We start from the raw sequence: 16,997 nt of genomic DNA, 5'->3' as shown, positions 1-16,997 counted from the left end.
TTGTCTAGCCTAGCATTGTCTACTCTGACAGCAGTTCTCCAGGATCCCAGGCAGATGAGGCTGTTTTGCTCTGCAAGAAGATGCTGGGGATTGAAACTGGGACCTTCTACGTGCAAAGGAGATGGTCTTCCTCTCAGATATGCCACTTCCCAATATGCCTTCTAGTTCTGATTTATTTAGAATGTGAAATGCACTCTGTATTTTCTTTAAGGCAGCCTGTTGATTATTTATGCACTGGCAGACTGGGGTGATTCCTACACTCCAGCCTCTCCAAACCCCACCTGTTTGCCCTTCTGAAGTGAATATTGTTCCCTGGAAGTTCATGACACGCTTGCATAGCTCCAGTCCTTGCTCTTTTCGAACTGTGGGGGGGGGGCGGGAGGCTCCATTGGTTGCTAAGGGTTGTATGCAATCTGTTACTTAGTGGTACAGTGGTACCTTGGGTTAAGAACTTAATTTGTTCCAGAGGTCCGTTCTTAATCTGAAATGGTTCTTAACCTGAAGCGTGCTTTTGCTAATGGGGCCTCCTGCTGCCGCTGTGCCGTTTGCGCGCGATTTCCGTTCTTATCCTGGGGCAAAGTTCTTAACCTGGAGCAACCACTTCTTGGTTAGTGGAGTTTGTAACCCAAAGCGTCTGTAACCCGAGGTACCACTGTAAACTGTTTTCCACTGGAAAAATCTTTTGTGCCTACTGAATTTTGTTGCACAACTCACTCCACAATTTGCTGTACAACTGTTGCAATGGATTCACAGCATTAAAACTCACCCATCCACTTGAGCAAAAGCCTTTGCACTAGTGGACAGAGAACAGGTTTTATACAGGAATATGGTGGAGCAGGCCAGGCCTCTTGAGTGACTCATTTATCTCATGATCCCTTGTTACTTTCCACATTCCAGAGTTAAGCTTTGTCATTAAGGTTAAGGGGTGATATGATAACCATGTTCAAATATATAAAAGGATGTCATATAGAGGAGGGAGAAAGGTTGTTTTCTGCTGCTCCAGAGAAGCGGACACGGAGCAACGGATTCAAACTACAAGAAAGAAAATTCCACCTAAACATTAGGAAGAACTTCCTGACAGTAAGAGCTGTTCGGCAGTGGAATTTGCTGCCAAGGAGTGTGGTGGAGTCTCCTTCTTTGGAGGTCTTTAAGCAGAGGCTTGACAGCCATCTGTCAGGAATGCTTTGATGGTGTTTCCTGCTTGGCAGGGGGTTGGACTGGATGGCCCTTGTGGTCTCTTCCAACTCTATGATTCTATGATTCTATGATTGCAACCAGACTTTTGCTGATGAATGCCAGCTCAAACAGTTTAGAGATCTAAGCAGGGAGGAAGGGGAAAGTGAATGAGAGAGTGCTTTAATGCCTTATTTTTTTTCTTTTTTCCCTCCCCTTCAGGATCCCCCAAGGCCCAGACTTTGAAATTCTGTTGCAGTTTAGCTGAAACGTGGCTGAAGAATACAAATGTGACGGTATTAACTCTTGCACCACACGCCTGTTATCAATATTTAGAGAACAAGTTTGAATTACACAGATGTGTGTGTATAAGTAAAATAACATACCATTTCTCAGATTCTCCTCCACTGGTGAGACCAGGAGACAGAACCAGGGGCTGTGGCTATGCAGATAAGAGGAGGCTTGATTCTAAGTGGTTGGGATCATTGGAGGCAGGGAGTGAACTTTACTTTCTCTCCCCATTTGTTCCTATGGTCAGAAGTCAAGCACGGTGCTGGTGGGTATTGGTGCCACAGGGCACAAACCCTTCCCTTCATTACTGACCCTGAGTTGCCTTGTTCACACTGACTTTGCAGAGACGGACAGTCTGTCTTCCAGCAGAGCCTGCATGTGTCTCTTCACAGAAACTCTGCTTTCATGGCAGACAGTATGCTAGCTTTTGGGTTTGGTTGGTTGGTTTTTTCTCCCTTGCAAAGCACATAAAGCTATGTGGTGTACAACCATTTTTTAAGTGTTATAATTAATGAAAATCTTTAATAAAAATGATATTAAAACAGAACATTTAGAAAGAACCCCACAGAGCAGCCCCCACCTGCAGATGGGATACAAAGGAAAAAGGTATGTGGGGGGGAAAGAGAGATGGAGAAAGTTTCAGGAGAAGAGAAGCAGGGAAGTGGGGTTGTGCCTTCTTGCCTCTGCAGCATTCAGGGAATTCAGGAAGAGAAGAACATACCGTAGCTTATTGTTTTCGTTTTTCCATTTGTTTGTTGATGCAGCTTGTTAGCTCTGTTTGTAAATAAAATGTTCTGTCTTCCGATAAAGGATGACTCTCGTGAAAAGGCCCGAGTGCACCTGAAGAAGCTGCAGATGCAACACCAGAGATCTGCTACTGAGGCTGTCCTTGCAGAGCACAAGCTGCACTTTGAGAGCCATCAGAAGCTCATTGGAAAACCTGCAAATCTGGTTGTTTTGCTTTATCAGCACAGCAGCATATCTGAAAGATTTCAGAATCCATCTGGCAGAAATTACCCAGGTTAGGTCACACCTCTCTTGCCTTCTGTGAGAGCCCGCATTTTCCTGGGACCCTTATAAAAGCAATGCTCCTGCGGACCAAACAAGACTACTGTTCCCAGTCTGCTACCAAAAAAGGCTAGAGGGAACATGAGGATTCTCTGTTTGCACACCTTTCTTCACAATGAATTGGCTTGACTAAGGTCCTTTGTCAGAAAGGTGGCCTGTTAATATTTTCATTAATAAATAGTAGTGTTTTGTCTGTAGCCCCTCCCCCCCCGACTAAAGCTTTTACTACTGGCTCCCTGACAAACTAGTGGTACCTGGGTAGAGCAATGGTTTAAAAACTGTGCCTGGAAACTTGCTTTTTCTTCTTCTTATTAAATTCTATACTGCCCTTCATCAGAGGATCACAGGGCAGTTTACAATATAAAAACACAACAATACATAACAGTAACAAACAAAAACAATAACTGTCCCCACCCAGTTTAAAAGGCCATAGACTGTTGTATTAGCCAAAGACCTGGGAATCTTATCCTCAGAATCTTATCAGGCAAAGCAGCTTCCTTGAAATATGGCTTGCCTGCAACTGCCAATCATCCTCTGCAATGCCTGTTCATGGGAAAGTGTAAGACGCATTCTCATTTTATTTATGTTGGGCACTGGTGCATTCTGAACAGTGTGTATACAAGCTGGAATGAGGATTTTGCCATAAAAAAACTGTGTCTCTGTCTGTGTAGATATCCATGCAATGGCTAAAGAAATAGCTGAAATTAACAACTTGGATATGGAGAAAATACGGAATATGCTATTAGAAAAATGGCTATGTCCAAGTGTGCCACCAACAGATGTAAGTGCGCCCTTTAGAAAGAGGAATCAGTCACATTGTATTTCCTGTATTGGTAGCAATCTTCTTAAAGTGCAGAGTGCGTGTTCAACTACACTCAGCTTCCCCTTGTCTGTGTATAACGAAACCTAAGAGGACATAACTTCCTCCCAAGTTTCCCAGTGCTTCCACTTTATCAATCAGTTCCTCACTCATGGTGAGGACCAGATCTAAAATAGTTTACCCCCTTGTTGCTTCTATCACCTTCCTTTTCTCTAAACCAGGGGTCCCCAGACTAAGGCCCGGGGGCCAGATGCGGCCCAATCACCTTCTAAATCTGGCCCGCGGATGGTCCAGGAATCAGCATGTTTTTACATGAGTAGAATGTGTTCTTTTATTTAAAATGCATCTCTGGGTTATTTGTGGGGCCTGCCTGGTGTTTTTACATGAGTAGAATGTGGTCCTTTTATTTAAAATGCATCTCTGGGTTATTTGTGGGGCATATGAATTCATTCATATATTTTTTCAAAATATAGTCCGGCCCCCCACAAGGTCTGAGGGACAGTGGACCGGCCCCCTGCTGAAAAAGTTTGCTGACCCCTGCTCTAAACTAAAAGTCCCCAGATGCTTTAACCTTTCCTTACAGAGAAGTATGAATGATGCCCAGATCAGTGTAATTATTTTGCCATTTTTTGCATTTTTCCTAGGTTTTTTTTATAATTATTTTTAAATTAGAAAATCATTTGATATGTTCACACCAACACCCTCGGAAAGGGCTTAGTCTTACAAATTACTTGTTATATTACTGGACCGATGAGGTGGAGAGATGGGGACAAGGGGCACACACTGCAACTAGATTCTTAGAAACTGCCTAGATCTAATAAAATCATAGAATCTTAGAGTTGGGAGGGACCCAAGGGTCATCTAGTCCAACCCCCTGCAGTGTAGAGGTGTGTCTTATGGAGTGAAAAATACTGTACTTCCCTTGATCTGGACACTACACTTCTGTTGATGCAGCCTAGAATAGCGCTAGCTTATTTTCCTGCTGCATCACACTGTTAACTCATGTTAAGGTTTTGGTCCACCCAGACCCTAGATCCTCTTCACATGCACTGCTAGTAAGCCAGGTGTCCCCCACCTTATATGTGTGCATCTGGTTCTTCCTGCCAAAGTGCAGAACCTTACATTTGTCCCAATTGAAATTCATTTTGTTAGCTTGCACCCAGTTCTACAATCTGTTAAGGTCATTTTGAATTCTGATTCTGTCTTCTTCAGCATCTGCTGCCCCTCTGTTTGGTGTCATCTACGAATTTGATAAGCACCCCCTCCGTTCCAAGTCATTTATAAAGACGTTGAACAACAGTGGGCACAGGAGATTGTTTGTTTAAAAGTTTTATAAATCTCCTTTTAGGATTCCGATCCTCACATGGCAGCTTCCATACAGTATTAAAATACAGAAACCCAAATATTACAAAATCCTTAAACCATATTCAAAACAAAACCAAAAACCAGCACAATAGCATTTAAGAGCAGCTAAGCTTTAAAAACCACATAATCAATTATATGTAGTTCCAAGCCCTTTGAGTAAACTGCCCAGGTGTAGTCATGATGTCCTTGAGCTACGAAAAATGCAAGACTCCTGAGTATTCCAATCCAAAGTACACACTTTCCAGGACTATTTGGAAGTTTCCTCCTTCTTTGGTGGAAAGAGCCAAATACACTCAGTGGTAGAGTGTCTGCTTTGTAAGCAGAGGTTCTAGGTAGGCCTGGGAAAGACTTTCTTCTTGAAAGCCTGGAGAGCAGCAGCCAGACCGTCTAGACCAGGCATCCCCAAACTGCGGCCCTCCAGATGTTGTGGCCTACAACTCCCATGATCAAGGACCAGTGGCGGGAGAAGATGGGAATTGTAGTCCAAAACATTTGGAGGGCCGAAGTTTGGGGATGCCTGGTCCAGACATAGAAAGTTGCCTTAGACCAGTGTTTCCCAACCAGTGTGCCTCCAGATGTTTTGGGACTACAACTCCCATCATCCCTAGCTAGCAAGACCAGTGGTCAGGAATGATGGGAGTTGTAGTCCCAAAACATCTGGAGGCACACTGGTTGGGAAACACTGCCTTAGACTATGTTTCTATTGAGGATTAGGAATGTCAAGATTTGGGATTCTCTGTTCTTAGATCAGCTCCAGATTTATGTGTTCAGGAGAGTAATCTGCAAATCACAACCCAGTTGTAGCCGTGCCAATTTCTAGTTTTAACACATCAGTTGAGGAATACTCTGCATTTACAAGTGTAAATGTATGTTTGGGGTGGGATATACTCAGTCCAAATGTACACAGCATTTGGAAGTTGCCAGAAAGGTAGAGCCCCAGTTAAAATGCAGCAAAAGATCTCACCTGCTAAGCAGGTTCTCTTCCCCACCCCCATGGTACAGTACACTATTGGGCTTTGGCCTGACTGAACATCTCAGTCTTGTCACTGAAAGCTAGTTTTCCAAAACCACCCTCTTCTACTTTCCATTTACTTTCCCATATCTTTTAAAAAGGTTTTCGAAAATATCCAAGATGAAGACTTTAAGAGGTAAGACTTTGTTCTGATGCAGCCCACTGATTGGTTGGTTGGTTGGTTAGTTCATTCTACCTTGGGCTTCAGGCTTGGGGGAGCCCTTGGGGAATATATCCTAATGTGAGTAGGGGCTTGCCAAGGAAGTGTAACTCCCACTCACTGGACCTCTTCTTCTGTGCCCAATCTGCACAACTTCCCAGAGGGAGTTGCTGCTATGTCTCCTTCACTCTTGCATGTCGGAGAGGGCAGGTGAACAGGTAGCAACAGCAAGGAAACAGGTCTGCAGGACCAGGAGGCCTGAGAGGTTGGGAGTGGGCCCTCTGTAGTGCTGTGGGCTTCAGCAAGCACCCCGGCACTGACCACATGTTTCCTTTAAAGACTTGTTCTTCAGTAAGTTATTGATTTCTTTAATGTATGGTGGAATTAAAATGTCAGCTTTACACACAGTAAAACAAACCGCTTTAGTGCAATCTGGAGTTACCATTAATTTTTAATTCCCCCCCCCCAGAGTTCTCTATCTCTTACAGCTTGGCCCAGTGGATAACCACTTGAGAATCCTTTATGAATGTACAGTATCCACAACTTCCGTAAGTTATTTGTGTGTGTATTATAGATGCAGTGACTGGACATTTTATGCTGCACAAATTCTCTACTTCAGAACTAATTGATGGGGAGGGGGGGACTGGAGTCCCAAGTCTGAGCTAGAATTTGAACACAATGGCCAGGATCCAAAGAGCTAGTGTTAAGCACATCTATGGCCTAAAATAATTCATGACTTCCTCTCTCAGAACCTGCAGAACCTACTACCCCTAGTCATAACACTTAACTGCTCTTGAAACCTCCTTCAAAAAAGGTTTGCCATGCAGCATGGCAGGCTGTTGTTTGAGAAACATAAGCCCTAAATCCCCTTTAGTGCATGGAATTAAAACTATTCTTGGCCCCCCCATAACTACTGAATTCTAGCTTTGAAATATATCTTCAGCAAGAGCATAAAAAGAGACTGCCGGATCAAGCCAATGGCCCATCAAGCCGAGCAACCTGTTCTCAAATTGGCCAACCAGATTCCTGTGGGGAACCTGCAAACAGGACCCCCAACACACGAGCCCTCGCCTCCTGCATTTTCCAGTAACTTGCAAAGAAAGAATATAGACCGCTGCCTTTTACCTGGTCATAGTCCTTTTCCAACTCACTCAGCTCTGACTGGCAGGAGCTTTTTGGGGACTGAACCCAGGACCTTAGGTTTACAAAGCCAAGGATGGGGAATCTAGCCCTTCAGCTCACATCACCCCTGACCATTGGCCAGGCTGACTGGGGCAAATGGAAGTTGGAGTTCAACAGCAGCTGGAAGACCAAATTATTCCTATCCTTTTACTAAGCTGTGGCCTAGCGTGAAAAACAAATGCTGCTGGCTCCCATAACTTTGCAAATTTATCAATCCCTAAGTTGTTTTGTTTCAATTTTTTTATTTATTTTTGAAAATTTTAATGCTGTTTGCTTTGGGAGTGAACGCTGACAGTGTATGAAAGAAAATTTAAAACAATTTCACAAAATAACATACAAGTTTAAACATTATTTTGATGGTTTTAAACTAGCTGCAGCAGCAACTGCAAGGCGGTAGAGTAGGTTGAATGAATGTAATCTCTAAAAGCACAATGGAGATAAATGGGCATGGGCATCCTTCAGAAGATCATTTCAGGGCCATGGCAGAAAACGACCTGCTTCCTGTAACTGGCAGTCTGGCCTCTCTAAATCTTGGAACTTGAAGCAAGTCCTCATCTGCTGTGTCATTTGGGGGAGGCATACATGGGCAAAGGCCTCAGTTGGCACCTTGAACTGAACTCTGAAAGCAACTGGGAGGCAAGTTGCCAGACAGGTCAATGCCACTTTGGGTCCGTGAATCAGGAGCTGGGGCTCTAGCCCACTTGGCATCCTAAACTGTCTTCCGTGGCATCAATGGGGCAGTTTATCTCAACTGTAATATCCTCTCATTCAATAAGCAGGTTCTTGCAGGGCTAGTTTCAGCAACATTTTCACTCAGCAGCTGTCCTTTGGAAGAATGGAACTTTTTGCTATAATATCTATATCTATATCTATATCTATCTATCATCTATCTATCTATCTATCTATCTATCTATCTATCTATCTATCTATCTATCTATCTATCTATATCTATTCCAGTAGCACCTTAGAGACCAACTAAGTTTATCATTGGTACGAGCTTTCGTGTGCATGCATACTTTTTCAGATTTTGCAAATAGTCAGGAATAGCATCTCCCTCCACCCCCAGCACCATTTAACAAAAAAAAAGGCAAATAAACTGGGGAAATGATACTGTATAGTTTCTTAATAGTTTAGTGCTTTAAAAGTAATAATTCTGTATTATTTTCATCCCCTCCCTGTTTTAGCCTATTGGAGTAAACAAGTTGACCTTTGCTCACAGAAGCCGGGCTCTCAAGTGTCTGCTCTGCCTGGCGGACCCTTGTGCTGTTGAGACCCTCTTCAAAAAGCCCCTAGAGGAAGTGAAGTAAGCAGAGTCTTGTTTTCCTTCAGACATACAAATGCCAACCAGTGATGAAGTTTCATTCAATTTCCCCAAACGCCTCCCCCAAGGAATTCAAGGTGGAATGTGTTGTGAGCTAGTAGGCAGATCAATCGCCCAAGGTAACCCAGTAAGGTTTGTGGCTGAGCAGGAATTTAAACCAGAGCCACCACATCACACTGGCAGATTTGAGAAGCTAAGATCCAGCCAGTGCATGGACGAAAGCCGGGTCCTGAATTCCATGCAACTACTCAGTGAATTTTTAGCATTTGCAAAAGGGCCATGCATGCACAACCCTGCATGCACAGTTTTGGATCAGGGAAGGAAAAAAACACCGTTCCTTATCTAGCTCAGTTTGGCTGTGGACTGTTTGCACACAGCTGTCTTTATTAGAAGTTTGTAGCATTTTGGTTTCCCTGTTGTGAACCTCTACAATAAATGCACATTTCTTTTTAATAGGAATTTCCTGAAATGCTTAATTTTCCTTGCTCAGTTTGAAATTCTGAATATCCCATACACCTACTCAACGTTTCATAGCACTCCCAAGGAAGGAATGATCAAAGGCTTGTGGAAGAACCATAGCTACGAACCCATGGTAATAAGGCAGGGGCTTGGAGATTGGAGGGGACAAAACACATCTTTTTCCTCATGGTCTATCTTTTTATGCACAATGGTATTAAGGACATTATCAGGTACACAGAGAAGCATAAGAAGTGTTTTAAGTCCTACATTAATGAAGACCAGCAAAAGTTTTCTCTGCTTTGGAATGATTCACAGTAACATGGTGTTCAATAAAGAATAAAATAATTTACTCATTGCTTTCAGGCAGTGAAACTTGTGGCAGAGCTTAGCTTGGAATATAAAGTGCACGATCCTTTACTCTGGAATGGTTTGCTTCAGAAGCTAATTAGTTTCCACAAGGTAAGACTTCTTTGGAGAGGGAAAAAGGTAAAGGGACCCCTGACCATTAGGTCCAGTCGTGACCGACTCTGGGGTTGCGTGCTCATCTCGCATTATTGGCCGAGGGAGCCGGCGTATAGCTTCCCGGTCATGTGGCCAGCATGACAAAGCCACTTCTGGCGAACCAGAGCAGCGCACGGAAACGCCGTTTACCTTCCCGCTGTAGCGGTCCCTATTTATCTACTTGCATTTTGACATGCTTTTGAACTGCGAGGTTTGCAGGAGCTGGGACCAAGCAATGGGAGCTCACCCCGTCACAGGGATTCGAACCGCTGACCTTCTGATCAGCAAGCCCTAGGCTCAGTGGTTTATCCCACAGCGCCACCTGGGTCCCTGGAGAGGGAAAGGTCCCCCCTATATGTTTTGGTGTCCTGCGAGAAAAGCTTCCTAGTGCTAGTGCAGGTTTGGGTTCTAGTTAGTTCAATTTTATAGATTCAGGTATGTAGCCGTGTTGGTCTGACGCAGTCGAAATATATAAAAAATTTTAAAAAATTGTCCAGTAGCACCTTAGAGACCAACTAAGTTTGTTCTTAGTATAAGCTTTCGTGTGCATGCACACTTCTTCAGATACGATATGTAGTGTGCATGCATACCAAAGCTTATACCAAGAACAAACTTAGTTGGTCTCTAAGGTGCTCCTGGACAATTTTTTTATTTATTTTAATGTTATTTTAATGTTTCAGAAGGGGCTGTCTTCATCATTTAATTAACCAACTCAAGATGTGGTGATGGTCACCAACTTGGGATAGCTTTGAAAGAGGATTAGACAGATTTACAGAGGATGAGGCTCCCATTAGCTGCTAATCATGATGGCTGTGTGCTGCCTCCAGAATCAGCAGCTGTATGGCTCTCAATAAGAGTCCTGTTGTGCTTGTGTCCCACCTGCGGGCACCCCAGCATCATCTGGTTGGAATTGATGTTGATGTTTTATGTTATAAGACACCTTGTATATATATTAGGAAAGGGGGGATAATTTAAAAAACAATAATGATAAAAACAAATCTATTTACTATTCACCCTTTATTTTCTAATTAGGTTACAGTATTCTCATTTGCCCCTCCTCAGACCAATTAACGGGGGAAGATTGCATCAGGGGATGTCTTGAATGTTTGTTTATTAACTTTTGGGTTTTCATAGACAAGCTAGAAAACTCAAAGGTGCATGTTATCCTTTATTGTCTGATAAAGATGGGAGAGAATTAAACAATGCCATGCCCTCCATTAAAGTTGCATCTTAACAGCTTCCTCATGCTGTGCTCATACAATCATTGAAAATGCCTTGTGTGTTTCAGGTTCATTATCTGAAGAAGGTTTTGACAGAGATTACTGGGATCTATTCCTTATGGCAGGTACGTGAATTCTCACCCCTTCTCAAGCTGGAATATTTGCCCAACTTTAAAAAGAAATGAGTGTCATAATTTGTTTATTTGCAGACAATTTAATATTTAATTTAATATTAAGAGGTCATTGATGTTACCAATTGCCTCTGAAGCACTGAGTGCCTTTCTACCAGCTGTGGCCCTGCCTGGACAGAAGGAGCATGGCTGGCCTTAGTAATCTATGCATCTAGACTATATAAGTGGGATTGCCTTTTTAAAACTCTTCAGAAATTGCAGTTAGTCCAAAATGCAGCTCCAAAGTTGTTCCAGTTAGGAGTTAAGATCACATTGCACTTAATGCTTTACCCACTAAAATGGCTCCAAGTTCATTTTCCGGTTCAATTCAATGCCCTCATTTTTAAAGTGTAAAATATTTCATTACTGGGACTGTAATACCTGAAGAGCCACTTTTCTCCAGGTGTCCACCTAGACTCTTGAGACCTTCAGTAGTGGCCCTGCTTAAACGCCCTTGCCATCGGAGGTGCAGCAAAGAGCCTGACTTGGCAATGGCAGCATAACTAGATTGCACTTTGCAGGAAGATGTACTGGGCAGTTAACTTGAAATAATATGTGCACAAGGAAAAATACTTAATTCCCCCCCCCAAGCTTTTTGATCCACTGTTCATTGCTTTCCTGCAGCTTGATGTTTATTTTTTTATTTCACTGACTGCAGATGGGGCACCCCTGCCCACTGCTGCTAATCAGGGCACATTCATGGCGCCCTGTGAGTCTAGCACCGCTTTGCAAGACTTGCAGAAATGGTACTGGGCTTGTGGGGCGCTGTGAGCTGTTGTGAGCTTGAGGGCCCTGAGAAGGATGCAGCAGCTCACAAGGTGGCAAGGCACTGTGGTGCGTCCCCCTCCCCCGCCAAACCCAGGCTGGCGGCCCCTCAGCCCCCCCCCCCCGCATGCTACACCACTGAGTGGTGGTAGGTGACTCCCTACTTAGGGGGACAGAGCCGCAGTGTGTTGAGGTAACAGGATATCCCAGGAGGTGTGCTGTCTTCCAGGTGCAAAGATTCACGATGTAGCAGGAGTTGCCATGTCTTATAAAACCCATTGACCACAACCCCTTCCTTCTGATTCATGTGGGTACAAACACACAGCCTTTAATGTATAGAAAAGGACTGAGAATCTGAGCAGGAAGCTGAAGGGCCTTGGGGCATAGGTGATTTTTTCATCACTCCTTCCTGTTGATGGAACAGGGAGGAAAACACTGGAAGTAAAACACTGGCTGCACAGGGGCTTTTGTTAGGGAAGATTTGGCTTCTTTGACCATGGTCTCCAGTTCCTTGAGGAAGGACTTCTGGCAAGAGTTGGGTTGCACTTCACAGCAGTTGGCAAGAATGTGTTTGCTAAGAGTCTCACAAATCTGATCAGGAGAGTGTTAAACTATATCCTTGACAGGAGGATCCACTAACCAATAAGTTTGACATTCTCTCAGGCATTTGAAGATGTGTTTTAACTTTCTGCAGATTCCAAACTTCATCCTAGCTTGGCAGAGTGTCATCCTGGCGCCGTGCCGTTCAGGTTAGCTTTGTTTCTTTGCTCTCGGATCATGCCACCAAATCATCACACAATGCTTTAGTGCATTTTAGGTAGAGCAATCTATTCCCCACTCCCAAGTAAAGTGAAGGAAAAGCCATCAAAATTTGGTGGGTGGGTGTGGGTGTGGAATTCAGCATCTTGGTTTCATTTACACAAAAGGATTCTAGCCTGTTTGATTGCAAAAGAAGAGCCTTCAAAGCATGTGCAAAATAACTCATAGAAACATAGAATTGTAGAGTTGGAAGGGGTCCGAAGGGTCATGTAGTCTAACCCCCCGCAGTGCATTTCCCCTTGACCAACAAAAGCAGAATATAGCTGTGGTCTTATATACACTCCTAGGCAAGTCCTACTAAACTTAAGTTTTGCTCCTGAGTAAACATGCATTGCATTGCATTCTTAACTTATAGAGAAGTTTTTTAAATGTACAATTTGGATTGGAATGAGTGGGCAGCAGAATAGGACAAAGTGTTTATTCATGCAGTGCATAATGAATGTATGGTATTAAAAAGCCACAGGATGTGATCATGGTCACTGGCTTTTAATAATAATAATAAATTTTTATTTATACCCCGCCCTCCCCAGTCAAAAACCGGGCTCAGGGCGGCTGACACCAACAGAACCACAATAAAACATAAAAACAATTAATTAAAATACAGATTAAAATACAGTATTAAAATTATAGAACCAGACAAAATCATGGAGGAGAGGCCTGCTCAAAGGAGAAGTGATAGATCCTTGTTCAAAGGCAGTATGTCTCTGAATTCTAGTTGCTGGGGAGCAACAATTGGGAAGGGCTGATGCTGGCTTTCCTGGAGGCATCTGATTGGCTACTGGAGGAAGGAAGATTGGCTCTTGGTCTGACCCAGCAGAATGTTTCTTAGTTTCTTATAGCACATATTTTTAATTCACATTTGCATACCCCCCTCCCATTTTTGCCTTATTCACTTATTTGGTCTTGCTTAAATACTATGTGGTATCTGGCCATCCTACTACAGTAGTCACACATTACAAAGATCACTAGTTTTCTAGTGTATAGAGAGATTTATGTATTTATTTATTTAGAGCATCTGTATCTTGCTCTTCAGCCAACAAGGCTGCCAGACGACTTAAATACCATCAAAGCAAGATGGTCCCTACCCACAGGCAAAGGGGGCAGGGAGGGATCTCAGTCACAAATCTTTGAACGGTGGTTCCTATATTGACCAGCTGGCACAGTTCAGGGGCAGGAGGTGCCTGAAGGGGCTGGGCCTCCAGCAAAGCTCTCCCACTGATGGCCGCCCCAGATGGGAGTTGTGGGGAGAGGAGGCCTGATGGAGCTGACCTGTCACAGCAGAGCCAGTGGAGGGAGCTCTGCTTCACAGCTCTCACGGAGGGAGTTTGGATACTATGAGCTCCTCTGCAGAGCTGAAAGCAATTGCTCTGTGAAATAAATCAAAAATTCAGTGTGTAGAAATCCTTTCACTATGTGTCTGTTTTGTTTTTAAAGCTTCACAGCCACCAGGTGCTAATCAGCTTGAAGCATACTACGAGTCTTTCAGAACATTATTGAGGTAAATAAACATCTCATGTGGGAGAAATAGACACAATGTTTCCTTAAGAATTAAAAATTCCAGTACTCTCCATGTGCAGCAGAATGAGGTGGCTGAATGGACCATACTACCTCAAGCTGCAGGTGGGGAATAGCACTTTTCCTATTAGGGTTGCCTGACTCAATAGAGGACAGGACTTCTGTGCCTTTAATTGCCCTGCTCTCTTTTGAGTCTGGAAACCTTAAAGAGAAACCAGCAGACCCTTTGCTTGGAAATTAAAGAAAGGGTCTGCTGGTTTCTCTTTAAGGTTTCCAGACTCAAAAGAGAGCAGGGCAATTAAAGGCACAGAAGTCCTGTCCTCTATTGAGTCGGGCAACCCTATTTCCTATGTACTTGCCAATTTAAAAAGCTAGCCTTTTCCCTGCTTTGCTGCCTTTATAGTTGCAGGGAACTTTTAGTGTGTGAAAGCAATTTTCCATTGCCGCTCTTGCAGTTTATTCGACAGCTTCAGGTGGCTTTGTGTGTATACCAGGTCTGTGATAAGCAGTGCTTTTTTCAGGGGCTACTCAAGGGTATTGGCACCTCTTTTGTTGTTGTTTAAAAGTGTGGCACTTGCTGTAACAACCTCATGGTGAGTACCAGCACCTATTTTTCAGGGGGGGGGGGAGCACTGGTGATAAGAACATGAAAGGAACAACTAAATCATGAAAAAGTTGGAATGATTAAAACATGGAATTAGTATGTACACTTATGCATCAAGCTGTTAGGCCACTGAAGGAAGGTTGTTACTCTGTTAATTTATAAAATAACTGTACCTGCTTACTGTTTCCTCCACTTCATGGCTACTTCCCAAAGGTGTCCTCTCGTGGCTGATCTAGATCTGACTGGGATTGCAAAGCAGTATGCCCAGTTAGACCTGCCAGCTTTGGCCTTGGGGTGTCTGTTGCTGATTCCACAACCTGAGAAAAGAGCTCAACAGATTCAGGTGAGTGAATACAGACACACATACACACACACACACACACACACACACACACACACACACACACGGGTGTACCCAAATAGTTCCTGTACTTTACAATCAGTTGGTGAAGCCCCTGAGTTTAAATTCTACAGTATCAAATCTAGACTAAAGATGGATTGGGGGACCTGTGGCCCTCCATAACTTAGACTACTGTCATCGTTGGCAACTGGCCAGGCTAGCTGGGGCTGATGGGATCATGCGAGTGAGAGTCCAACACCTGGAAGGCCACGGCACACGTTCACCCAGGAATTCCTGCCACAGGCCTTATGTGTTCCACTCCAAGCGTTTATACAATCCTTCGTGCTTTTTTTTTTTTAAATCACCAGTAGCTCTGGGTTGGGAGTAGGTTGCATCCACCCTGAGTAGATTTTGTATTTGCAGTGGTACCTCTGGTTGCACACGGGATCCGTTCTGGGGCTTCGGTTGGATCCCGAGGTGTGCGTATCCGGAAGTGCCACTTCTGCGCATTGGCGCGGTTTAGCACTTCTGCACACGTGCATAGAGCACTTCTGCGCATGCGCGCGTGGTGAAACCCAAAAAAATACTTCCAGGTTTGCTGCATATGTATCCCAAAGAATACGTAACCGGAGGTGAACATAAGTAGTGGTACCACTGTATTTGTGTTCTGTACACAAATGAAACACTTACTCTTCCATTATTTTTTTACTTTGGCTTACTTCTGTTTAAAAAAAAGGAAAAAAGTTGCACTTCTTTCTTCCTCTAGTTTTATTTTGTGACTATCAATTTAGGAGAGCACTCTTGTAATGAAGGTGATGTCACGAATGATAGAATCTTGGAAGGGACTCTGAGGATCATCTAGTCCAACCCCTGCAATGCAGGAATCTCAGCTAAAGCATCCCTGGCAGATGGCCATCCAACCTCTGCTTAAAATCCTCCAGGGAAGGAGAGGCCACAACCTCCTGAGGGATACTGTTCCACCGTTAAAACAACTCTTACTGTCAGAAAGTTTTTCCAAATGTTTAGTCAGAATCTCTTTAAATGTAACTTGAAGCCATTGGTTCGAGTCCTGCCTCCCAAAGCAGGAAGGGAAAAACCACATGTTCCCTCTTCCATGTGACAGGCCTTCAGATATTTTAATTTATTATTTGTACCCCGCTCATACGCCTGGGTTTCCCCAGCCACTCTGGGCGGCTTCCAACAAAGATTAAAATACATTAAAATGTAAGATGGCTGTCATGTCTCCTCTCAGTCTCATCTTTTCCAGACTAAACATCCCCAGCTCCTTTAGCCATTCCTCATAAGGCTTAGTTTCCAGACCCTTGATCATCTTGGTTGTCCTCCTCTGCACATGTTCCAGCTTGTCAACATCCTTCTTAAATTGTGGTGCCCAGAATTGTACACAGTAGACAAAATCAGAATACAGTGGTACTATTACTTCCCTTGATCTGGACACTGCACTTCCGTTGATGCAGCCTAGAATAATGTTAGCTTTTTTTCCTGCTGCATCACACTGTTGACTCATGTTAAGCTTGTGGTCCACAGTCCCCTAGATCCTCTTCACATGTACTGCTAGTAAACCAGGTGCCCCACATCTTATATTTATGCATCTGTCTCTTCCTGCCTAAGTTCAGAACCTTACATTTGTCCCTATTGAATTTAATTTTGTTAGTTTGTGCCCAGTTCTTCATTCTGTTATGGTCATTTTGAATTCTGATTCTATATTCTGTGGCATTAGCTATCCCTCCCAGTTTGGTGTCATCTGCAAATTTGATGAGCATCTCAATTCCTTCCTCCATATCATTTATAAAGACATTGAACAACAATGGGCCCAGGAAAGAACTCTGCAGCACCCCACTTGTAACATTTTTCCAGGATGACGAGGAACCATTAATGGGTTCTCTTTGGGTTTGGTTAGTCAATCAGCTACAAATCCACCTTACAGTTACCTCGTTCAACCCCCATTTTACCAGCTTCCTCACAAGAATATTGTGGGAGACTTTGTCAAGCCTTACTGAAATTAAGATGCACTATGTCCACAGCATTTCCCTTTCCCACCGAGTTTGTAATAGCATTTTTAAAAAATGCTGCTTCTGCATGAAAGCTTCTGCTGTAGAGAATGTAGACTTTAAGACCCTGCAAAACTTTTTGCTACAATACATTCAGTACAGCTCCCATATAGGATTTCAGAGTTTGTGAAGCTATTATCCTT

At 43.5% G+C, this 16,997-nt stretch overlaps 1 protein-coding gene across 4 annotated transcripts in view; it reads left to right on the top strand.

Moving 5' to 3' along the window:
- Window positions 1-16,997, top strand: part of KNTC1 (kinetochore associated 1) — an 85,206-nt gene that overhangs the window by 66,276 nt on the left and 1,933 nt on the right. For all 4 annotated transcript variants that reach the window (XM_060269573.1, XM_060269574.1, XM_060269572.1 and 1 more), the window contains 12 exons: window positions 1,396-1,469; window positions 2,275-2,485; window positions 3,204-3,313; window positions 5,831-5,865; window positions 6,359-6,437; window positions 8,256-8,374; window positions 8,849-8,984; window positions 9,215-9,310; window positions 10,641-10,697; window positions 12,202-12,256; window positions 13,761-13,824; window positions 14,659-14,788. In XM_060269573.1, coding sequence (XP_060125556.1) covers window positions 1,396-1,469; window positions 2,275-2,485; window positions 3,204-3,313; window positions 5,831-5,865; window positions 6,359-6,437; window positions 8,256-8,374; window positions 8,849-8,984; window positions 9,215-9,310; window positions 10,641-10,697; window positions 12,202-12,256; window positions 13,761-13,824; window positions 14,659-14,788 — 1,166 coding nt within the window. The remainder of the gene's footprint in view (window positions 1-1,395; window positions 1,470-2,274; window positions 2,486-3,203; window positions 3,314-5,830; window positions 5,866-6,358; window positions 6,438-8,255; window positions 8,375-8,848; window positions 8,985-9,214; window positions 9,311-10,640; window positions 10,698-12,201; window positions 12,257-13,760; window positions 13,825-14,658; window positions 14,789-16,997) is intronic.

The sequence above is a fragment of the Zootoca vivipara genome, chromosome 17 (genome assembly GCF_963506605.1).
Source record: "Zootoca vivipara chromosome 17, rZooViv1.1, whole genome shotgun sequence".
NCBI lineage: Eukaryota > Metazoa > Chordata > Lepidosauria > Squamata > Lacertidae > Zootoca > Zootoca vivipara.
Note: the sequence above shows the minus strand (reverse complement) of the source record. Positions and strands in the feature narration are given on the sequence as shown.